The 26397-nt window shown below is 33.6% G+C and overlaps 1 protein-coding gene across 7 annotated transcripts in view; it reads left to right on the plus strand.

Moving 5' to 3' along the window:
• NOVA1 (NOVA alternative splicing regulator 1) overlaps nt 1–26397 on the plus strand; it is a 152586-nt gene that overhangs the window by 106093 nt on the left and 20096 nt on the right. For all 7 annotated transcript variants that reach the window (XM_086748010.1, XM_086748011.1, XM_086748014.1 and 4 more), the window contains 2 exons: nt 7160–7326; nt 17815–17886. In XM_086748010.1, the coding sequence (XP_086604136.1) occupies nt 7160–7326; nt 17815–17886 (239 nt within the window). The remainder of the gene's footprint in view (nt 1–7159; nt 7327–17814; nt 17887–26397) is intronic.

Here is a 26397-nt window from a genome sequence, read left to right on the forward strand (position 1 = left end):
ACACTCTTTCATAAAGCCATATCAAGACAAAATTTATGGCCTTTACCTTGAGTTTTGGGGACATTTACCAGCTTTTGCAGTGAAATGTGTAGATTTTTTTTATTAATAACTTAAAGTAGTTATAATTCTTGTTTCCCATCTTACATATAACAGTATACAAATAATCAGTAATTTCTCATCTCTCTTCATATAATTTATTTTTTGGGAAATCATCATGAAATCCTTAGCTGATATCCAACAAAATGGTTTATATTCAAGGGATTTTTTGCGTTGTAAGATCCCTTGTAACCCTTTAATAGTGATGAAGTTTGGGTTTCTTCCTTTTATTTAATCCTTTTTAATTTCCTAAGTTTCTCTTTCACATGAGAATAATCCATTTCCTTAGACTCATAACTGTGTTAAACCTAAATTAATGTAATTCACTCTTCTGACCAGAGCATAATAGACTGTAAACTTGATGTTTTCATATAACCCTGTGAACTCATACAGTTCATATATTTTACAGAAGTTTTAAGCTTAATTCATTTCAGTATCTGAATTCTAGTGAAGGCGTCACTCGATGAAAGTAAAATTAATTGGTATATATTTGGATATGCATGTGTATTTGCACATATATGTGCATGGCTGTCCATACGCCACACACATAAAAGATGTGTTATTGATATGAGTTCAGCAGTCGGTTTCTTCTGCTAAGGCTAGTAAGGCTTCCTGTGAACACCTGATAAGAATATACTAGAGGACTGATGTTAGAGGACCCCAAGTTCTAACATGTATTTTTGCAGATTTCAGCAAGTCGTGCACAGGTACACGTGCTTGGTAATCATGACATCTGTTAATGTGTTTCAAGAAATAGACCACTTATTCTAACTTTCTACTTTTATCAGATGCTTGACTCATGTAAAGTATAATGTAACTGAAGAAAACATTAATAGTTAGAATTTCAGGATGAATAATTGCAGATGAAACTTTAAAGGGAACAGCTTATTTCTCTCTGAAAGAAGAATGCAGCTTTCATGAAGCTAAATGCATGCAATCAGTAGTCTAGAAATTTAATATCAAAGTTAAGCATGCCCTGGTTTTATAACAGAGATATCAAGAAAATTCTTACATGGCAATATTTATTTCCTTTCAATTCCATAGATTGCCTTCAGTATTTTCTTCTTTTAGTCAGCTATTTTAATTGCTATTAAAATTGCTATTTCAATTTCTAAGTTGGGGAATGTTATGTTTTACCACCTGTTTGTGTGTTCTGTGCAAACAGTTCCAAAATTATTTCATCTGGATGAAAACAAATGCAGAATACCAATGATCTAGAATTGCTACTGGCCCTTGTTTCCCCTTTCAATTTGGGAAATCTATTAGATCATCAAGCTGTCTGTGATGAATATAGGAACAGGCTCTATAATAAGACCAATTAATTCTCTCTCAAGAAACAAAGATGAAAGGACAGGAGGGAGATAAGGACTGACGGAGAAAACTTGTTTTGTTGAGATTTCTTTGTCACTTTGTGTATATGTGAGAGGTTCTTATGTGTTGCATTTATGGTTGTGTCTATTTTTTCATTTATATGATAAAGTTCTTTCATATCTGTTTAAGGCATTGTGAAATACTGCTAATGCTTTTGAATAAAATGCATTTTTATTGTCTGACTTTCATTTGCTGAAGTTTTATGCAAGTGTAGAGAGGAAATGTTATATGCCAAGAAGAGTTTATCTGGTTTTCATGTTAAGTGTATTATTGACAATTTTTACATTGCTTGGTAACAGTGTCAAAGCACAGTTCTATTTTACCAAGAGCTTTTGCAAGATCATTTTTAGGCTGAAGCAGTCAGTGGCAGTGTTATATAGAATCTCACTCTATAGGCCATTTGATCATGGGTCACAAAAATAAATGTATGGGATGTTAGAGTGAGTAGACTGCTGTTCTGTGAGTTGTCAAAAAGCTTAATGCAAATCAGCTGATGAGAGATTATAGGGCAGCCTTTCATTTAGTTAAAGTTTTAGCTTTGGCTCCTCTGTCAGGTTTGCACTTTCAATATCAAAGAAATTGGCATAGTACACTGGAAAAATATAAGGAGATTTAATTAGTGGATATATTGGGATTACCCTGGGCTCATAATGCATTGTGCCTTTTAGGTTTTCAAATGCTCTTTAAGATTGATTTAAAAGCCCAATGAAAAGTGTGTAGAGTCATATAAATGACAGACAGTCCTTTCTGAAAGGTACATTACATTCCCCAAAACATTTCAACTAAGGTTGATAAAATATAGAAGTGCATTTAGTAAGTGTTTCGGTGAATAAAGTAGAACTCTTACACATTGAATCGGAGTCTTTAAGCAAACATTTAAAATTTTGATGGTAACCATATATAGACGTATACAAGTTAGATATAGAAATAAAAACATTAAAAGCATCGGCATCCTTTATGCTATTACATTTTCTGGCATTTATTCTAATGGTTGTTGTAAAAGCTGTATCTGTTGTCTAATAAGTAAATAAAAACCTTCACGGTGAACAAGCTTGTGGTCTGTTGTTTTGAAATTCTTACTAAAATTAGTGTGATGTGGTTGCCAAGGATATTTACTAGAAGCAAAGTTTTAGGTAGTTAAAGGAGGTGGAAAGAAAAATGAATAATTAAAATAAAGTTATTGCAAGCTATTTAGCTTTTAAGTCTAATTTATTAGATTTCAAAACAGGTTTTTATTTACTTACTTTTAAATTGCCTGGTGGCTGCTAATGGTTTCATCTTTCCCTCCCCCATGGAACTGCAGAGAAAAAGAATATTTTACATAATGCCATATCTATTCTGATATTAAAAAACTAGGCCCCAAAAAAATTTCCCCTAAAAGCTAAACCAAACAAAAAAACTGATCAAGAATTCCTTATTTTATCCATTAGTTTTAAAAATCTATTTTTGGTGAGCGGTACAGGCAGGATTTTTTTTTTGTGCAATTATATTCTGCCACTTTTAGTTGATAACAAGTTAAAACATACACGTGTGTCTTGGTTTTATTTAGTGAGGGGGGCTACGGTGGCAGCTTCTGTAAGAAGCTTCTAGAAGGTTTCCCCTTTTTGTCCAGTGGACTCGACCAGACCTAGGGCAGACATTACTGGCCAGGGCCGAGCCAACTGGAAGCAGAATGTTCCCTGATAACACCTTTGCAATAATGTATTTAAGAACGGGAAAACAAGGGGGGAAAAAAAAAAGGAAGTTGATGTGAAGAAGCTGAAATGGAGGCAGGGAGAGGGAGGTGTGAGCTTTATGGGCCTTGTGGCCTTCACCTTCTGGCATCCTGCCGGACAGCCATCTGGGCCTGACATGGCCCAGCCCGGCTGCAAGAAAAGTGGAGAGGAGATGTGAAGAGAACCTGAGAGGCATCTGCCTGAGCCTGATTGTGAAGAATTTCTTGTGAGAGGAACAGCTGTAGATGCCAAGGTCAGTGAAGAAGGAGGGGGAGGAGTAATGCTACTCCTGGCCAAGATTCCCCTGCAGCCTGTGGTGATGACCATGGTGGAGCAGGCTGTCCCCCTGCAGCCCATGGAGGCCCAAGGCGGAGAAGAGATCCACCTGCAGCCTGTGGAGGACCCCATGCTGGGGCAGGTGGATGCCTGAAGGAGGCTGTGGCCCATTGAGGGCCCATGCTGGGGCAGCTATTTGGAAAAATGACTCATGCTGGTGCAGTTTCATGAAGGACTGTAGCCTGTGGAAGGGACCTCATGCTGGATCAGGGGAGGAATGTGAGGAGTTCTTCCCCCGATGAGAAGGGAGCGGTGTAAAGCGACGCGTGATGAACTGACCATAACCCCCATTCCCTCTTCCCTGCTGTGCCACTCAAGGGGGGAAGGAGGTAGAGATAATGTTAAGCCCAGGAAGAGGGAGGAGTGGGGTGAAGTTATCTTGTTCTCTTTCTCATTATCCTGCTTTGATTTTTGGAATAAACAAATAGTTTTCCCCAAGCCAAGTCTGTTTTGCCTGTAATGGTAACTTTAAGGATCTCTCCCTGTTCTTGTCTCAAACCTTGAGCCTTCTCTCTTATATTATCTCTGCCTATTCCTTTGGAGGGTGGAGGAGTGAGAGAGAGACTGTGTAGTTTGGTCCCGAGTGGGACTAAATCATGACAGCTTGCAAATTGAATTTTAATTCTAATATTAAAGGAAAGAAACCACATTCTACTTGCTGAAAAGTAGAGTGCATACAAATATTGAGTAGTTTACTTGGGTTCCTTTGAAAAAGTAAACATGAAATGATTGTAGCAACGTCATCATCAGCATGTATTCAAATAGTGGCTTTCCTATTTTGCAAGCACATGCAAACTTCTGTCATGGACTTTAGTATTATTGAACATGTATAAAAGTATTTTTTTTCTGTTTTTTTTTTTTGTATGTATGGGGATGATGGCCACCTACTCTAAATTTCGTCATCTTTTGTGGCAGAATTATCCTTCTCTTGTATATGTTTTATCTCTTCATATGCAAAAGACAATGTACAATACATGACCTTAACTAACTGTAAATAATTTAAAAAACAGAATAATTTTATATTTGGTACATTTGCATACAAATTTGCACTTATTATTTGCTAATTTGTCTGTCTCTAAGTCAGCTAATTCAGAAATGAGATCTGTATTTTAAATATATTTTTTTGAAAGCCGTGTGACAAAAAGTATGCATCTATGTAGCTGGGCTTTCATTTGCAGAAATGTGAAAAAACGAGTGAATGCAACTGTTAAACAACTGAAAATTGTAAATAATCTGACAGTTTACTTTAGACACTAATGAAGCCTGAAAGCTTTTAAAATGACAGGAATTTCACCAACTTTAGTGATTCATAGGCTTATTTCTGTTATAGAGGTTCATCAGATAGCTGTCAGTTTTTACTTTTGTGTGACTCTTATAAATTATTGTAGTCTGCTATCTGAATGAAAACCTATTAAAGTTGTGTGAAGGAATATGACAACATCACTTCAGAAGATTAAAGCAATTCCCAGCTGTACATGTATAGAATTTCTCCACACTTTTTTCGTGGGTTTTTTTTTGTTGACCTAACCCTCGAAGAAAATGTACTACTATTGTGATCCACTTTAAAACAGTGTCTTACTCTACGTGAAATGTGCTTGTGCACAATTGTATTTTTTCATGGAATAGTGATCTCTGTTTACTGCATCCTGGTTTATACACCTAAAATGTAGTGAGTGTTGTCCATAGCATGACATAAAATGTATTTTTATTATATTGTACATTCTAAAGTAAAACAGATTGTAGAATCCCCTTTTAGTAACTTAGTATCAAGTCTAATGAAATTCCTATTTAGCACTGATTGTTTTCCTTTCAAATGTTTTGACAGTAGTCATCCCTGTTAAGTGCTTTCTCTATTAGACTCTGGTAGCTTGGACGTAACCTGATCTGTATTTTGTTTCAATGTGTTGTCTGCTGACCTAGAGAACACTTGCATTAGCTGCATTGATCAATCCACATCACATCTCATCATTTAGGAGACAATTAATACTGCAGCGTAAAGACTCCCCAGAGCATTTTCTTAGAGCTGGATTGCTTTACACAGAAACCACAGGAGTTGTTTGCAAAAAACGGAGGAAGACATGTAGAAAGAAAAAGCATTAAGAAAGGTTTGCCTAGGAACGAAGTTTCACTTTCTGTAGTGACTTCCACTTAGGTCATTTAAACTCCCTTTTTCGATGGAGTGGGTGTTTTTTTGGAAAAAAAAAAAAAAAAAGCTGTATTTTGAAATCGATTTGTTGAAAGGATTCTATAAGGTCACACAAATGTTCTGAAAATCTTGCTCTTGACAAATATGCATTAGATTGATACTTGCGTAACTTGGTGTTGAGTGTATTCATTTTAACTTTTGTATTTTATCTCAAGGATTATTAACCTGACAGCTTTTGAAATATTGATTGACATGCTTTATTCCTAATTGTGATTATTTTAAAATAATGCATTTTAATAGAGAAAAAGATGTTTTTCTCATTGTCACTTTTGCTGTAAAGCTTCTTCCACAAAGTTGAATTTCAGTATTGCTGATACTGTTTCTTATGAAAAAAAGTGTACATGAATATGTTAAGTGAATGAGCAGGCAGGGCTCTTAGAGTGCTGTTTCATCTTTAGGTAATTAAATATTTAATCTTGAGAGATCATCTAAGAGATCAGCCTCTGTCCTGTCTTTACAGATGAGTACGGTGGGAAAGTGTCCCTTCTTCTGCTTCATTGCAACAAAAGGCCTAGTATTGTTACACACACAATAAATATGTATTTCACCTGTCAGACCTATTTGACAAGTGTATAATATTTTCCTACGACCTTAGAACATCGATGCTTTTAAGTTAGTCACATGGAGTCTAGATATCCCACATGAACAGTATTCAACATTACTTTAAACAGAAGTTCTTGAAATGTGATTTGTGGGGTATTGACTGCTTATTTGAGACAAGCTTTTGTAATTTCCAACTGCTAAATCACATTAAAAACAACTTAAACTCCATGAATTCAGTAAATAATTACAGTTATTACAGAGATAATATAAGGTAGGAAGGTTAAAAAAGACAAAGTTAATACTCAGATGTATGAGATCAGTTGGCCTTAAAAGGTCTTGCCATTACAACTTGCAGCTGTCTTAAGAAATTATCTCATTTCTACACTAATTGAATGTAGTTGCAGTTCACGTGTTCATTACAAAAGCTTATTCCAAGTGCCTCTGTAATACTGCCTATTACGCCTTGTGTTACCTAAAAGCTATACAATATTTTAGCATAATCTAGAACCAGGCCAAAATCATTTAAAACACCTGTGTTCTGCACACACACCATATTTGCTAGTATTTCCAACCAGACTTAATGGATTTTGGTTGGTTTTTTTTTTGTTTGTTTGTTTGTTTGGGTTTTTTTGTCCCCTAACTTATATTATTCAGGTTGGCCTGGAAAGTTATGTCCTTGTAGGATCTGCACAAATAGAGTTGTTTAAAGCATCTTCAGATCATCAGTATGTTATCTTTTGGAAATCTCTCCTTTTGTTCCTGTGTGTTAATGGAGGTATTGCTAGTTGGTTTTGCAAGGTTGCTTTTGAGTGCCATCTTTATGCCATAATTGAAGCAGTTTGTGGGATCTTGAAGAATCCATTTTATTCAGCTCAACTTTTGGTATTTGCAGGTACTACAGAGCGGGTGTGTCTGATCCAGGGAACAGTTGAAGCACTAAATGCGGTTCATGGCTTCATTGCAGAGAAGATTCGAGAAATGCCTCAAAATGTGGCAAAGACAGAGCCTGTCAGCATTCTGCAGCCTCAGACCACTGTTAATCCAGACCGCATCAAACAAGTGAGTTTTTGGTTGGGAATAGAGAGTCACAGCAGCTCCTTAGAAGTCTTAAAACTTCAAAGCTGCAAGGGGTCAACATAACACGTTCCTTAAGAAATGTTATTTTACCCTTTAGTAATTTGCTGGTCCTCTTTTTCCTTATACTTGTGTTCCATGTTTCTCAGCAGTTCTTTTAGACAGTATTTTATAAGTTTCTATACCATGCTCTAATGTTTCTTTCATAAACTTTTCTTTACTGTATAAGGTGATAATATACTTCTGGGTTTTAGTTGAAGATTGCTGAATTTTAATATTAAATGATGAACCTCTTTGTAAATCTTTAGCATTAAGAAAAATCACAAATTAACTGAATGTTTCCTACTTTTATGTATATGAAATAAAACTAAAACTGTTAATTGGTTTTTTAGAAGCTATATTAGATATTTTAAAATCTTACCTGTAAGAACTTGAAAATATAATTTACTTGGGATATTTTCCACAATTTCATTTTATGTTATTTTTGGCATCTTTTTCCCTGTTATACACTGACTTCTTTCAAAATCTATGGGCAATGCAAAATATATTTGCAAGGTATTATTGGTCCAGTATTCTTTAGTTCATTAAATTTTACAGAACAATTCTATTTTTTTCTTAAAAAATACCCTAAAAGGAGAATGGAAAATGTATCATACAGGATTTAAAATTATTTTTCATTGTATTAAATACGAAAAAGATGAAGAAAGAAAAAAGTCAACATCAGTAAAATTTTGTCTTGTCTCTGTCCTGTATAGGATAGATTTTAATTTCTCACGTGTCCTAGGAAAAGGACAGGAAAGATTGTTTCGTTCTTCTACACTGGCAAGATTCAGTGTCGTATAAAGTAATTTGATAACTGTATGCAATTAATTTACTTTGTATTAGTGACATACACAGAATGCTTATATGAAGATGTGTTTGAACAGGATAACTTTCGAATGATCAGACTACTTTAGATGGATGAAACTGTGCATAAGCCATTGTATATGATTTCTAATATTTACTACTGTATTTTTTTCTGTATATTGGATACTTCTACATAAAAAATAGTCTAGATAATTTATAAGAAAATTCTATAAAGAAAAGCCCCAATTTTATAGGATTAGTTTCTCAGTTATTAGACATGAAAATGATTATGCCTAAGATAGAAAAAGCTGAAGATATATATATTTTGCATGGCTTTTCTGCTCGTAAAATGTTAGATTTTATGTCAATACATCTTAAGCCAATGGGAAATGAGTGTTCTCTGTTACAGTGAAAAGTGGTTTTTCCCCTTTGCAATGAAATGAAGCTAGTTTTTAGGTAAGTCAGTAAGATCCTGAGAAACTAGATTACAGACCTGTTTAGTGACATGCCTAAATACTTCCTGTCTTGTATCTGAAGTTGATATAGCTTGACCACAATACTTTTCAAGAAAACTTACTTATAAAGTTATTGAGGGCTTTCTTTTTTATTTGTTATTTGTTTGGGTTTTCTTAGTTTGGTTGGTTTGGGGTTTGTTGGGTTTTTTTAAACACAATTCCATGTTTGGAATGCTAAATTAAATTCTGGACAAATGGATTAGTGAACAGAGCTTCTGCTAGTGAAGTGAAGGTGACTAAAAACAATGTATAACTTATAAGACTATGATTTATTGACTGGCTCTACATCTTAAAATTTAAATATATTACCTGTATACATTCAGGTATATAATAATATCACTGCAAATATTTGGAGATATGCATGTGCATATGTTGAGTAGTTTTAACCAGAATTAATTGTTTAATTTCTCTTTTAATGAAGCTACATCTGTTCATGATAAATTCATACACTATAAATATTGACTCAATAAATATAAAATCCATTTTTTAGAAGAAGTGAAATTGTTAGCTTAGTTCTTAGATATGATTTGCAGTGAAGTAATCTATTCTCCAATGCCAGAATAGTCTGTATCTTAATGAAAGACATAATGCTTCTATTTAAGAAATTAAAAGGATAATATTTTATAACAGGTAATAATGACGTAGAACTCCAGTGGTTTTTTTTTTTTATTAATTGCAGACAGGTCACAATTTTATTAAAATGGTCATGATAATGTATAATACTAGTAATTTTGAACTTGATAAAAAATAAGCCTTATGAGTTACAATTTTTTGTATTACACAAATATTTACACAGCTCTTCCTGTCTCACTCTATTACCCAAGAACTTCGTTACCTGAAATATGTTGCAGATTGGAGGAAGTTGACTTAGCATTTGAGGTCAAGAGTTTATTTTAAATAATATATTTTACCTTCATTATGAGCTTTGAAGATATTTCTGTTGGTTTTCTTACTGTTTCTACCAAAAAAGCAAATGTAGTTTTCTCCCCATTAATATACTTGTAGTTGAAGCCTTACAATGCCACCCATGTCTATAGGAGCATGCAGCTCTCATTTCTCTGTTGTATTTTTTTTTCTTTTTTTTTTTTTCCTAAGCTGCTTTCCCAACACTCACCTCAGAGAAGCAAGCTAAAAAAACAAAATGTCTTCTGGCTACAGTTTCAATGAAGAAAGTCAGTAGGTAAACCCTTTGCTGACTACTTGAGTTTCAGGACTTTCTTCAGGAAAGGCGTATATGGAGACTCAGTCTGACCTGGCATTTCTCCTTACTGAGGGAAGTCACTATCCAAACACTCTGGTCTCTCTGACTTCAGCTTTTTCAGCTTCAGAAGACTTGCAAACAAGTCTATCTGGTTCCTTTTGAGTCTTCTTCGCTGCATTTTTCCACATCTTCTGATTCTGTGGACTTATCGGTAGATACTAGGTAGTTCTCTCCTCCAAGCAGGTCTGGTAGATATTTGATTGGCTAATGTTTGCATATTTTATCTCTACATAATGTAGGCTATCTCTTAATAGATATGAACCATCTACTGTTTCTAGGTATCATTTGACAATAAACAACTGATTCCTGTGCCCTTTTACTTACTAGAAACTGCTATGAGCATCTAACCTCTCTTTTGTCTCCTCAGCTAATAAAATGTCACATGAGCTCTTTTGGACTATATTGTAACCCAAGGGAACAGAATACAGCTTTCATAAAGTGATCAGGAGCCTGAGCTCTTTCAGCTTTGTAATTAGCATACAAAGCTTTAGATTTCACATCTAAATTAATAGCAGCTCCTATGAACAATGGAAAAGGCTACATAATGTGGTCTTTTCACATCATCTTCTTCAGAAACTATTGATCTTTCTTTGTATGCTAGTTGAGTTTTCCTTCCAGCTTTCAGTTGTTCTACAGGTGGCAGGTGTTGTAGCAGCAGCCTGTCCAGGAAGCACGTGGAATCAGAGGTAGCCATTGCAGAACTGTGCATTACATACAATGCAAAATGTGTAATCTTATAGCTAACTCTGCTTTAAGCAGGAGTTTGCACTGTTAGGCCTTCTGAGATCCCTTCCAACCTGAATCTTTCTTTCATTCTATGAACTGTTTAGCTATTGAAGTGTGGACAAAGGTTTTAGAATTTCTCCCTTGAAAATCTAGAGTAAAACTTTCACATCTAGAACTTCCAATTAATGTTTTCATTGAAGCCAGTTTCATTTCAACTTTTTCAGTTGGTAATTAACCTCTCATGAGTCTTTAACTTCTGTTCGTTAACTTCTGGTTCCAGACATTGTATTCAGAATCTGCAAAACTGAATATCTGAACTCGGATTTGTAAATTCACATTCTTGTAGTGAAAATGACTACTTTTACTTCAGAAATGCTGATGAACAACAACAACAACAAAAAAATGTTCATAATTTAAAAATAAAAATGTTTACTTTGAAGTGCTTAAATAGAATCTGACTTTAAGATCTGAAAATATTGACTCAAATCGAGGCCTTGTTTGTTGGTTGTTTTTTTTTAATACAACGTATGAGTTCTTCAGACTATGAAGACTCTGTAGACTTCATAGAGTCATGGAATGGTTTGAGTTGGAAGTGACCTTAAGGATAATCTAGTTCTAACCCCCTACCATTGACAGGGATACCTTCCATTAGATGAGGTTTCTCAATGCCCAGCCTGGCATTGAACACTTCCAGGGAGGGGGCATCCACAGCCTCTCTGGGCAGCGTGTTCCAGTGTCTCACCGCCCTCACAGTAAAGAATTTCTTTCTAATATCTAATCCAAATCTACCCTCTTCCAGTTTAAAACTGTCACCCCTTGTCTTATCACTACACAACCTGATAAAGAGTCCCTCCTCATCTTTCCTGTAGGCCCCCTTTAAGTACTAGAAGGCCACTATATGGTCTTCTCGAAGCCTCCTGAGGCTGAACAACCCCAGCTCTCTCAACCTGTCCTCATACAGGATGTACTCCAGACCCTGACCATCTTCATGACCCGCATCTGGACTCACTTCAACAGATCCATGACTTTCTTATGTTGAGATCTTCAGAGCTAAATGCAGTACTCCAGGTGGGGTCTGATGAGAGCAGAGTAGAGGGGGATAATCACTTCTTGACCTCCTAGCCACACTTCTTTTGATGCAGACCAGTGTACGATTGACTTTTTGGCCTGCAAGCCCACATTGCTGGCTCGTATTCAGTTTTTCATTCACCAATACCCTCAAGTCCATCCTTCCTTAAGAAAGCTTCATTGGTTTCTTAAAATGCTTCTCCCTTCTGATGAATTTTTCTTCTTTTTGTCATCTATTTAAGGCAACTGTTTGTCACCCAGATGAACGTTACTAAACTCTAGAACAGGAGAAAATAACACTATATTTTTCATTTAAGGTAAATCATAAGTAGTTTCTTAAGTCACTATATCTCTTCCTCTAGTCAATAATTTCTCATAAACTTTACTCACTTTTGAACATAGGTAAAGAATCACATCAGTTACCATTCTGCAGTGGATAATAAGATATGCAGGCATGTTTATAAGTCGTGAAGAGAAAAAAAAAAAAGACCCACATTATTTACTAGAGAGACAGTTCTATCCTTTAGATCCCATGGCAAAAGTTTAGCATTCCATAAAAATGTGTACACTATATCCTGTCCCTTATATGCCCTTGACTTAACTCTGGTGCCAGATCTCTGTTTTAATTTGATTTGTGTTGAATATAATCTCAATATGTATTTGAAACTGTGTTTTATGAACACAATTAACTCCGTAACTGATGATTAAACTCTTCATTATATGTGCTTCAAAAGTGGAATGTGAATGGACGATTTTATTGGGGGATTAACAGCAGTATTTAACACTGCAGAAATTTTCAGCAGTGTTCTGATTCTTAACAAAATTCTGAAGTTATGGCACACCTTCTGATTTCTTTGTAGATTTGGTGATATTTTTTCAAATCCCAAAGTAGCCCAGAATCAAAAGGTGACATTTGCTTTTCTTCTAGGACTTGGGTTTTTTTGGCACTAATCTTAGATCTGTATCTTCTTCTGTGTTTTGATGCCTATGTATGGTTACTTACTTTTTTTCCTGGTATTTCTATATAACAGCACCAGATCTTGTAGTAGTTCTGTGTTACTGTGAGAAGTTTTGAGGAAGGACAAGATCCTGATTATTCTTTGTCCATTTTTCTGTAGTCTTCATCCTAAATCATTCCCTCCATCCCGAATTGCTCTGATGATCCAAATGGCACCTGCTGTTTTGATTTAAGCTCCTTACCTTATTGTCCCCAGATGGAACACAAGATAATCTTCCCTTTGCACCATGCTTACCACACTTTTTTCCTTTTTCAAAGACAAATCTCCAAGAGTTCATAAATGCAGATCAATTATCTCTATAAACACCTGTAAGTAAGCATTCCATCTATTTATGCCAGCTTTCTTAGTGTTTTTGTCTTACCCGATGCCCTGTGTATTCTTTTAGACAGCAGCAAAACCAAATGCAAAGAGGATGAAATATAATCAGAATGTACTTTTTATTTGTTCTTTACAAAGAACAAAAGGTGAAAAGGTAGCAAGATGACTGAAGTCATCAAAGTAGCCTTTTTACAATCTGGATGGTAAATGAATTATTAATCCTTGAATATTTCTTTTCCCATATTTTATTTTTAAAATATGTTATGTATTTATAAAGTCATCAGTGAAATGTGAATAATTTGCCACAGTTACAGATTAAAGGAGTTCACAGCAGATGAAAAGAAGACTATGTTTAGCAAAGCAAGTGGTCTGTTTAGAAAGGTTCATCTCTGATACTGTTGAAAGTCTAGTAAGTCAGTCTTTTATGTTGTTGAGCACAATGGGACCTTGCAGTGCTCTCTGTTTCTCGTTTTAGCTGCAGTTGTTTGACTACTTAATACAATTCAAAAAAGATACCACCTTTTCTTAAAGTGCATTAAAATATTGGCTTAGGCAAATTAGTTTTGTCATCACATTAATTTTAGTGATTTAAAAGCACCAATATTAATATATGCAAGACTGAAAATTCCTATTAGGTTAGTATTAATAGTAATTAAATGTGGGTAATGTTATTACCAAGATTTCCTTTGTTTGGCAAGCCCTGTAGTGAGAAACTGGAAATTGGTAAGCTGTAAATGCAGTTTCATCTTCACATTTAAATGGTGTTCTTTATATGCTTTCATGTCTCTAACACTGTTTTCAAATGGTATTTAATTTTCTGCCTTTTATTTCTACTATTCTATATTTAATTAGTTACTAATAGGTACTGAGAATTAAGTTGACTGTCTCAGTATAATATTTATTATCTAGGGTGTAAGTATTAATTTTTTTTTAGTATATATGTAAGAGTATGACTTTCATCATTTATACATGGCTCTGCATCAGACAATTAGTGAAGTTGTTGAAAGAGAGCTCAGAGACTTTTTGGTGGCAATGGAGTACATGTATACTCCTGTGCAGATGGAATATATGTATTCTATACTGCTGTGATACAGCTATTTCTTCACTCTGCTGCTGAAAAATATGAAGCATGGAAGTGTGATGCTTTGACCATCTTTCTGTACTTTTTAGTATGTTGTGCAGCCTGAGAGCAGTCTCTCACAGAATAATCAACTCTTGTGAGCAACACAAGAAATATGTGTTTTCTTGGACTAGCAGTAAATACTACATCTCAAATGTGGTTCAAACAGGATTTTATTTCTAAAGTTAATGTTCTTTTAAAAGTCTGTTTTCTCAAACAGCTGTTCTAGAAGCTTAAAGTAAAAACAAACACCACTCTCTTACTTGTAAATATAGTCTCCTATTCCTTGTATTATAAGTAATAGGAAAGGAAATAATATTTGTGAAAAAAAAAGACCAATTTCACCATGGCTTGAACTATACTATTCAAGATATAGCTTAAAAAAAACCCCTGCAAGTCTTAGAAGTGGTGTGTGGCAGAAATTGTGACTGGCTTTTTTCTACAACCTTGCCAACAGTCAACCTGCAGTTTCAGGAAAGCCTTAATTATAGTACGTATGTTTCAGTCTCAAAAATTTAAACTCTGTAATGTAAATTCATCTTATGTTTTCTAATCACTTTATACATCTCATTCCCAGAAGCCTAATAACGACTAAATTTGAGTGCTTGCCTAATGCAAAACACTTGCCAAATTAAAAAAAAAATATTCTGTGCTGTGTAATAAATCAGAATTATTGAGCTCTGTCCAACTTTCTTAAAGAAGTAATTTTGCCTAAAAGTTCTTACAAAGCAGTTGAGAGCATATCAATAAATGATTTATCAGGCAGTGAAAATTCAACACAAAATCCAAATGCCTGTGTTTCTTTTTTTTTGTTTGTTTTTGAGAATTTACTTTGTGTTACTTTAGTATTGAAATAAATAGGTATGTCTCCATAAATTAATGTCTCCAGAGTTATATAGAAGCATGAAAAGAGATGAGTTTTTACAAAATGCTGTCAGTTCTTTTATATACATGTATATACTTTTTTCTATATATCTGTACACATATATTAAAAAAAAAAAACAATTATGTCAGTAAACAAAGGAAGAGAGGTTAAGCCTGAAACTCGGAAACCTGATACAAAGAAAAAAAAACACACCAAAAAAACTTTATTGCTATTTTCAATATTTTGTCATTGGTATGTAAATTTGGAAAAAAAATATGTATGCCTTTACTTGATTCTTCTTCATTAATACAGTTGTTTTGCTTTTAAGTGTTTTTATTTTTTTCCATTGTATTTTAAACAAGCTTTTGCTAAAATTGAATAGTGAAATGCTTCTATTTAATAGATGTTATAGTTCAAGAATCACTTGAAATTAGTTTCGTCAGTCTTTGTCATTGCAGCCATACATTTCTGTGCTTTAGGAAGATTGATATTAATTGAAAATTTAGATGCTTCTAGGTTCTTTAATTACTTCTGGTATCAGTTATTTGGTCATTATTCAGTGTTGAAGTATTCTATCTATTTTCTTATAAATCCACTAGTTAGACTTAGTAACACCTGTGAAGAGCAAACTATTTTTCTTTGTATTATTTAGCCTAGCAGGCCAAAACAATATGCAGTACAGTGCACCCTAGTTAGCAGTGATGTAGATCACACAAACTGTCAGATGTCTGAAATATTTTAGTTAAAGTATGTTTTCAGAGTTTTCCTGGAGAATAGTAACGTTTGTTTTTTTTTTTTCTTTTTTTTTTTTTTTAGTTCAAGATGAGAGTTTAATATATAGCTATAATAAAGAAGACCTCTCAGGATAAGTTGCAGTCCTCCGTTCTATTTGGTTGGGATTTTTGTTGAGTTTGTTTTGTTGTACTTTTTTTTTTTTTCCTCCCATTAGTTTGAGCTTAGATAATGAAAATCTGTTCATTGGAATTTCTAACTTTAGTAAGAGAGATACTGCATCATCCAACTAAAATCAGACATTAAATTCTGTAATGGAACAGGTTGGCCCGATACTGTTATGGAATCTGACATTTCTTTTCTAAATAATTTTAGCCCTTCACAAATGAGCCCATGTGGAGTATCCTTTATAATTGTCTTGATTTTCACAATGTATAGCATCTGCTGACCAATAACATTTTGCCAAGCTACTTATTTTTTATCGTGCCCTATACATTAAAGTATTTTTTTACTTAAACTTCTTGAAAGAGTCCCAGTTGATGTTTAAGCTGTATATGTTTTATTTTTGTTTTTATTGTTTTATAACATGAGTTATGAGTTGGAAACACAAAATAAGGATCTGTTTCTTAAGACATTTTATCCTGGTTTTGGCTGCCTGTTTATGTACAAACTATGAAAAAAAAATGGATCTTCATTTTACTTAACATACAGCTGAAATATTTGTGTGTGCATATGTACAAGCCCATATTTTGCTAATACACAACTTTATGCATTCACAGTGTCCCAGCTTTCTCATATGCATTAAGAGTTTTAGTGCAAAAGTATGTATACCTATTTTATGAGGGACTGTTAATGATTGTAAGTAACAGAACTGATGAAAGTGCAAAATTTTGATTCATTTATTTTTAAATAGTTTTGGTTGGTAATTATATGACCATATGATAAATCACATTGTATAGCATTTTAACATCTTATTTTTAGAAGTAGTGTATTTTGGATATTTTATAATATTTATATATTACAAAGATGTCAAAAAACATGCTTTGAATAAGTATTGTATGTTATGTTTTGAAAACTGGAATTTTACATTTTCACTATATATATAAAAAGAAAAGAAGAGTTATTCTGTCAGGATCTAATACTTTAAAAGGAGGAATGTACATAAAAATTTTAAACAGAGCAGTGCTTTTTTTTTGGTATGTTCAAGAATTAATGTTAAGCGTATGTATATTATTTAGAAAACATGATCAATAAATATGACTCTTAATTCTTTTTTGTGTTTATTTTGAACACAGGCTTGATGATAAGTTATTAACCTTTGCTCAACTAAATGAACATTTTTAACACTAAAATATTGTAGTAATTGTTGTGAAGGTATTAGTTGCATGTTCATCCATCATAAGATTGATGTTTACACTTTTTCACCTAGCTCTTAATTAAAAAAAAATCAATGAATATTTTAGCAATTAATGTATTGTTAAAAACTCAGTAGCTTCAGTGTAATTGTAAGATATGGAACACAGTTTGCTGGCTATAGTCCGTGCTATGGAATGGTGTATTATAAGGTACGAAAGTAAATGCGTCTAACTTCTTTCAGACGTTGGCCGTGTTTGTTTAGACTGAGAACTGTTTCTAGAGTGCTCATTGAACTTGCTGGAATTTGTTTACTATAGTCTTCATTTTCCCCAAGAGGAGGAGAGAGGAAAGAATATATTCCTCATGCGGTCAGCATATTTTTTGAGTATTTATGTGATTTCACCATCTTGATTTCAAGTCATGAATTTGTTTTTACATGCATAAACATGCATATTTACATGCATTATTTATCCAATTGACTTTAAATTCCATTAAGTTCCAATGAGTAGGAGAAAGATTTTGTCTTAGGCATTTTTTATTTATTTTAATTTTCTAGTTATGTTACTTTTGTTGGTTTATTTATTTTTTTAACTGTTCAGTCTAAGGCTTGTAAAGGTTGATTTGCTCCTGAACTGCTTTGTTCCCAGACATTGCCATCTTCCCCAACTACCACCAAGTCCTCTCCATCTGATCCCATGACCACCTCCAGAGCCAATCAGGTACAGTATCATCCTACCATCTACACCATACTTTTCACGGGTGACAGCTTGCAAACTGGAGAAAAAGATATGGTGGGTTAAGGTTTTATTCGTTCATTCACATATATACACCCATAACCATAGATATCTAACTCTTGTTACAAATTGGTATTTTGAATGGAAAACATTTATCTTTTAATTTGTTTTGTTATCTTTTCAAAATCTCTGATAAAAGCAAAATATCTTGTAAAATAGTCTTTTTAAAATTTGATTTGATTGATAAATAGCAAGGATTCATGCCAGTGTTTTTGTAGATTGAGTAACTCTTGGTATATGTAGGTTTATGTATATATGCACACACGTATTTACTTCCTGGATCATTTATAAATTATAATGGAATTACCCTAAAACCATGCTTAATTAGCTGGATATCAACCTGGGAATGGCAAACAGACTTCTGTATTTGTTTATTTCCTTAAGAGTTTTAAAATGTGTTTGTGGACAGTAACATAGGGGCATTTTTAAAAATAGCTTATGTAATTAAAAATATATTGGAAATTAAAAATTATTGATGAAGAATTAGCTAAAGTTAAGTCTCTCTAAAAACATGATAAACACATCTAAGTAAGTTTAATTCATGTCTTATTTTTAAATGCGTGAACTGTGCTTTTACTGGTAATTTAACTACACTCATTTATTTATCTTTTAACTGGAAAAAAAACCATGTCCAGTTCATTATGTCCGCAAATCATCATACTGTGTATCTTTTTACCTTCAGTATGAAAATTGTTAAAGTTACTTCATACTGTGCTTTTTAGAACTGATTTGTGCTTAATAAACACTATTCATTTTTTAATGTACTGTTAAACTACTGTACTTTGTGTTCAAATAATGTAAGTATTCAGTATGTGCTAACAGTTTTTAATACACAGTCTGTTTATTGAAGTTAGTGGAATGCTTCTATCAGATCTTGCACAAATTAGGTCAAATACCAGAAAAGTTTTCTTCGCAACAAGCTAATTTCCCCTGGAAGTTAACATTGTTATTAATTACTGGTCATCTGATTTTTTTATCTGCTTAGAACTTGCTGGCTGTATGAACAAAAAAACTTACAACAGGATGCAGGCATATTAAAGCAATATATCATATTTTTTGTTCGACACATGACTATCTTTTGAAAGGGACATCTAATACAGAAAGTAATGAAATTTATAGAGAAATTGTGCAGGTAGAAGAACTATCAAGAAAAAAATAAATTATGATATCCCTCACTTCAGTTGGAAAGCCTTCTTCATCAGCCTGCTTCCATTCCCGCAAAAGTTATTTGGTTTCATCATCATTAAATTACAAAGATAAAATCTTTGCCAGCAGGTAGGGATATTTTATGAACACTCTGTTCAGCCTTTATTCTCTTTCTTAATTTTAGTATTTTGTGTATTTTAATTGGAAGATTTTGCAAATGTTTAGCACACAGATCTTTTAGAAGTTGTTCTTACTTTTTTCTTTTCTGTGTCTTCTTTCTAGCTTTTTTTTTTAACTTATGAGTATATCCTGATGGTCATTATTTGTAGAAAAAGAAAGAGGTGCTTTTATTTACAGGAAATACTATTTCAGCATGCTGTTTAATTAGCAACAGAGAAGTACCTACTTTGCATTTATTTTATGAATTTTGAATTATCAAAACTATAGTGTAGTGTATAAACTTTAAATGACTTTTTAAAAGCTGAAAATACTTCTCTTTTAGAGAGTTGTTCTATGAGAATATTTTCAAGTAATATAGTTGAATATCCAAACTAAGGGAAATGTGCACTTTGTGTCCTGCCTGTATCCTGCATTACGTCTTTTAATGCATTTTTTCATAACCTGTGTTCAATTCAGTTTTCATACAAACAATCAAGATCTCTTTTGGATAGCATTAGAGTTGCATATATGAAGAAGAGTAAAGAGTTCTTTTGAAACTGCTTTTATAATTAACCTTTGACATTCCTACTAGTTTATAATTACTTTATTCCTCCTAGTATTTTGTAATGGCTTCTAAACATTCCAGCAGGAAGCACAAGGCATATAAGGCAATTAAGGCTTTTCTGTTCATTCTAGTGATAAGTGACGTAGCTAGTAATTGTTCCCAGACTGTAGTAGTGATTAGCATTCAGCACCAGTGTATCAACAAGTATCTGCACACACGAAAATAGGTTCAACGCAGTAATCTCAAACCTGTCAGTAGTCTTGTAAGTACCCAATAGGAGAGTATTAAAGAACAACAACAAATCTTTGGTTTTATATATGACTGTGTAAAAATGATTCTCTATAGAAAACAAGAATTCAGTTATGCATTTTCTTACAAGATGTTATTTCAGAATAACAGGAAGGAGCTTATTTAACTGGTTGGAAGTCAGGAAATTTAGTGTTACGGTGGAAATAAATTCAAAGTACGCCCTATTGTGTCGATATAGTAGCATATCAGGCTTAAGATCATTCAATTTTCTATAATATTTTCATTGTGACAAAAAAATATTTTATATTAAAGTTTAAAGAGGTGAATAAGCAAGATTTAAGCAATGCTTATTGCTTACTGAGGTTGGAGTGAGATTTTTAAACTGCGTTGGAGGACTCCCCGTAAGTCACTGCAATTATAGAGCTGTCGAGGATGTGTGTTGATGAGCATATCTGATGATATGAGCCTTTCTGCTGTCAGTTGTATTCTACTGACAGAGCTTGCATAGTGGGAAGAACAATTTCTAGGCACGCTTTTTACCGCAAGAGAAAAGTAGTTCTGCCAACAGAGGTCAGAGGAAGCTGGACAGGAAATCTGGCTTGTATTATGTCTTCCTTGTAATGACTCACTTTGCCTCCATTCAGATGAGATCATAACTCCTTTGTATGGTAATTTTGGCTTTTGTTGAATTGTTTTTTGAAAAATCCAATGTTCATGAAACTACTCATTTTATGATTCTCCAGAAGATGATAGTCTCTAAAATGTCTTATGTAGTGGAAGAAAACAATTCCTTTAGAACTGTTATATGTTGTGTTGTACTGAATTGCCACAGACGCAACAGAAACATCTGTGTTGGAAGTGTTTTTTTCTTTAATTCTTTGTTCCAGGAAGATATACATCTGTCAATATTATTGTTGTAAATGTCCTGTTTATTTTTTAAGTAGAACTTCCTTAGGCGTTTGTTCACATTAAAAATTCATACACTGCAAACTTCCAAGGAAGAAAGAACCAAAGAGGCAAACAAATTAGAGACATTTCAAATAACTTTTTATCTCCCCTTCTTTCTGCCTGTCACTGAAAAGAACTCAGTCTTTCTGTACTTTTAGTAATGCTTTAGTAATGCTTCTGCATTACCCCCTCATGAACTTTGTCAGCTTTCTTTATAACAGAACACTGACAGACACAGAGCTACAGCACTAAAACTGTTTTGCCGACACCCCTGGAGCAGGTGGAATATAGCTTTACTTTTATTTACCAGAAAGAGGAGATCAATTTTACTTTTCCATGGTACATTTCAAATGGAAATTTCATCTCAAAAGTGGTGAATAACACCATAAACTTCATAGAAAGCATGCTTGCTTTTCCTCTGTAGTACCTTGTACAGCTACAAATTTTAATACGTATTTTAACAGTTAAGTGACATTAGATAAACAAGTATTTCTATAATTCAACTGTTTATGTATTTTCTTTTGTTTACAAGATTTTTTTTTCTTCTTATCTTCCTGCTTTACTCATATGACTGTAATTTTAGAGGAAGAAGCATGAGTGCTATAAACCTGAGCTTTGCATTTCTCCATTGTCTGTTTGGTGTACACCTAAAAGCACAGTTGCAGTCCCTTTCATGTTTCCTTCTCCAGTCCTCCCTTTCCCCAAAAGATTCATACCACTACTGACCTTTACTACTGACTGTAAGAGAATAAAAGGCCAAAACACACATTCCTACTTAAAAGTGAGAGTGATGGATAGGAATCATTTCCCCTTCTCTTATAATTTAGATAGGCTTAAGCTCGGTAATGTAAAAGGATTTATCATCACAAGCTTTGTGTCATTAACTTACTACATAAGCCTTTTATTTTTACTTTTTAAAATGCACTATTTTTTCCCCATGGCATTTGTGTTTTTTACAATTATACCTTCTATTTTGCTTCTTTATTGTTGCATCAGAAACTCTCATTTTATCATTACCATTACATAACATCATCATACACTATATTACATATAGTGTAATATACATCTGGCGGAGTGCAGGTAGGTGTAGGATTTGTCCAGTATCTTAGAATTTTAAAATATGTATAATATCCAACTTCAAATGGTGACGTTTTTATCAGTAGATACATCCTGAAGTACAAATTATGATGCCACTATACTAGATAGCCATTCTAGGACATCAAAATACAATCTCTATTTGTCTTTGACCATTCGATGTGGGAGTTTTTTAAGATATTCTGTCTCTGATACTTTAACTGCAATATTAATCCAATTTTAATTCCCTAGTTTTAATGTTATTTCTTACAGTCATATTGAGAAAATCTGTTTTCTTTTTAGGTCTGTCAAGATTGACTTGATCTTTCCAAATCTCAGTACTGTGTATTTAAAAGTGAAGTCCATATACAATTATTTAACATTCTGATAAAAGATGCTGTAGAATTAAAAAAACCCAACCTGTTATTACTTTAATTTGGCTGTTCAGAATATATGCCATCCTCTGTGAGATAACAATTTGACCTTTTTTCAACCTGTCAGAGTGGTCACTGATAAATACAACTGTTTTAGTTACATACAGAAGATGATATCCAAGTTCCATGCACAAAAGTGATATGCATCTAATAGACAATGTTTCATATGGACCTATCATAAAGAATTTAGTACACTAGATTCTAAAACTATAAAAGCATGAAAACCACAAATGTGATGAATTATTAATATATTAAATGCATTCTTCTAATTATGACATGAAACCATTTTTTTTATTCACAAGTAGATACATGAAAAGGAAATCAGATCTGGTGTGGCAGTGGTGTTCAGAACTGTATGATAACTGTAAGAACCTCTTAATGATGTTTATGAGAATAGAGTTGAAGAAATAGGCCCTGTATTTTGGTGACTTTTTTTCTGGAAGGTCCCCAGACTTGTGGTATACTTTTGCTACCTACAGAAAAATCCTTCACATAATTTCTCAACACAGCATATATCTTTGGTTAAGTCTCAGCAAGACTTTCGTCTTCCCTTTTAATAGTTATTCAACTTTACATTTAGAGTGCTTTTCTGTTTAGGTCTTGCTATTGCTATTGTAGACTTACCCAGTAATAATTCTGACTCTCTGTTGAACATTGTGCATTGTAACAAGGTTACAATGGAAGTGCCTACATTAGTTAGAAAAACACTTCTCTTTCTTGTGTGAGAAAATCCTTACATTTAACTTTTGTAGATAATTTTATCCATTGTAAATTCGTATCTCTATAAAGTGACCTTTTTGTTTTGATTTAATAAGAAGACAGAGTTCCTTTGTGATTATAAGTTGCCTATGGAACACTGTGAGCGGCATGTAATAAATAACGTTTAGAGATAACATATCTATAAAAGGGCTAGGGAGAATTATTCCCCTGTTCATGTGAGAAGACTCCAGTAGAGGTTTCAGTGCTTTACAAATAACCTTTCCTGCTGCTTTTCAGTAGAAATGCTTTATTTAATGGCTAAACTTGAAGCAGAATTAATCTACACTCCGTAGACTAACTGTAGACATATTTTCTGGTTCTCAGCTTAATACATTACTATTATTGTATTTCTCTTGTTCTTTGAACACTTTTCCCCAATATTTTTCAGTTTCTGAGCTCAGTGCTTTTGTTCTCATTATCTCCTTAAAATATACTTCTTAGATATGATATAGGTTTTTAAATAACAGTTTAAAAAATCTTGCATTGAACATCTCTGAGCAACCTGATCCAGTTGAAGGTGTCCCTGCTCACTGCAGGGGGGTTGGACTAGATGACCTTTAAAGGTCCCTTCCAATCCAAACCATTCTATGATATGCAAATCAATTTGTGGGTTTTTTATGCTTTCTTATTGTCTGTTACAATTTTTTCTCCTTGGACAACTGTGTAGGTAATCATCTGTGGTCATATTCCTTTTTATTGATTTACTTGTTTCCTTTCTTCGCCTCTCTCCTACTACACAGCAATTTTACAGCTCACTGTTTATTGTTCCTTTCTTAAATGTCGGGGAAATGTTGTCAGGAGCATTCATGAGACATGCAGAAAGATGTAGCTTCTCACTGCTGAGTTACTAAGTACTACTGGCATGTCATTCATAGGATGGCATGAATGATCTGCCAGTTGCAGTCCTGTAAGTAGAAACATGATTCCGTGTTCATGTATCTTGTTTTGATTTTATGCTTGAAAATAATTAGAATCAGTTAGCATCCTATTTCATCCCTTCTTCAAGAAGATACACCTTCTCTGTGTAATGGACAGCATTACTCTTCTTTTTCTATTAAAATGGATAAATATCTTAAATCAATTTCTGCTCATATTTTGAATTCTTCTTGGTTGTTAGATTTGTTGTTGTTGCTTTTCTCCCCATAGATAAAAATCAGAAGAAAAAAAAAAAAGCATTGTAAAGTTGGGGAAAAATAGGAGAAAACAAGGACTCAAACTAGTTTCTTTTTTTTCTTGTAATAGAGCAACTTTTTACAAGGTATTACATGGTACATTGTCAACCCTGTTGTGCATTTATGAAGACTTAGCCTATCATCGATTTTACTTCTTAGTTTAGTCATTAGTTTAAAACTTGTTAAAGGAAGTGAATAAAGGCAGAATTTTGGAAATTTATTAAGATTATTAAGAAAGTCTACAAATCTTACTGTTGTGTAACTTTAATGAAACCCACCTTTGATCTCATTAATTTATTTTTAAATCAATGTTACTTTTGTGAACATGCTGAGATTTGAGAGAAGAGTTATCATTACACTTTCTTGTACACTTTTAATTTGTCTGTGGTTCATTCACTTTAAAATAATTTGGAGTGAACATGTGAAAAAAAAATGCTTTTTGGATTGAATTAATTTTACTGTAGAGTTGCATGAATATCTTTTCAATATCTTTTGTATCAATTCAAGTTGTTTAAGAGTTAAAGAAAATCTCACACAGTATTGGAAGGTCTTGTTCTTTCATTTAAGGATATTTGTAGATATGATATGTAGATTTCAGCATTTGTCCATGTCCTTGTACTAAGAAAAGATCCTATCTACTTATGAAAAAGGATCATTAAACCCATAAAATTTGGAAAATACACATTCTTCTCTGTCAAAATACAGTAAAGATCTTCAAATGTCCTGTGGAAAGGGGTGTTTAATTTTTACACTTTCTTTCTTCCAACTGTTTTAAGCATACTTGTTTTATCAAAACAAAACAAAAAAAAAATAGCATGTTATAAAGTGCCAGATATTTCAATGTTCAAATTCCATCCCGTGTAAGCTAGAGTGAAAGTTGGTAGTGTGTAACTCTGTGGTCTAACCAAGATTATCTTTGACTTTGAGTCCTTGATACTCAGGTTTGGTGACATACTGTTTCATTCAGAATTAGTTTTGGGAGAAGAAGCCAACCATATTCTAAGGTATACAGGTAAAGAGTCACTTATTGCAGTCTTTGCTGTTTGAACAACTCAGAGAAAATAGAATGTCAGAGCAATTTCCAGAATGCAAATCTGAATTACTTTATTGTTTTTTTCTGATGCATACTGTATTAGTCACACAAAAGTTAGACGCTAAGTTTTCAACCCTTCAGAATTTAATTCAGCCACTCTTAGGGAGTTCAGATCTTATATGATCAATAATTTTATGAGAATATGGAAAGAAACGTTGAGGTTACAGAGCTTACTGTCACACCAGGACAGGTCTTGTACAGCACAGACTATAGGGCAGAAAAGGCAATACTATATTTTTCTGACATTTCAGAGGTAAATTGAGCGAGGTATGATTACGCCTAGCCGTGGAAAATCCTGCTTTGGGCATATGATAGTTAATATTTCCTTTGCGCCATCTGAAATATTGTCACTTTCCCAAGCTGTTTGTAGGGATGGTGCAACAATGCATTGCAGTTTCCTGCAGGCTGTATGCTAGATGCATTGTTTGCCTTTTGCATGCTTTGAGAACTCACAGATGGTGAGGAGTCATAGATAGATGGGACAAACGCACCAAATAAAGTAGTTATCTGCCGGATTTGAGTGAAAAAGGAGTGCTCTTTGTATACAAATCATAGAAAGAAGCTGTTTGACTTACTGCACTATAGGGAATAAGAGGCGGGAGTTTTTTCCTCCTCCAGAGATAAGGTGCATCTGTTGAGATCGTTACCCATAGCATAGCATCCCAGACTTAAGAGAGTCAATCAAATAGCTTTGCCCTGCAGTCAAAACAATATGTAACTGCATCTTATTCAGAAGCAGTGTTTTCCCCTAGTTTTGTGCCTGTGGTTATTTTCACAGTTCTTGGGTTTGGATTTGGGGATTTTTTTGTGTGTTTTTTGGTTTGTTTTTTTTTTTTT

The sequence above is a fragment of the Chlamydotis macqueenii genome, chromosome 5 (genome assembly GCF_036417535.1).
Source record: "Chlamydotis macqueenii isolate bChlMac1 chromosome 5, bChlMac1.mat, whole genome shotgun sequence".
In the NCBI taxonomy this organism is placed as follows: domain Eukaryota; kingdom Metazoa; phylum Chordata; class Aves; order Otidiformes; family Otididae; genus Chlamydotis; species Chlamydotis macqueenii.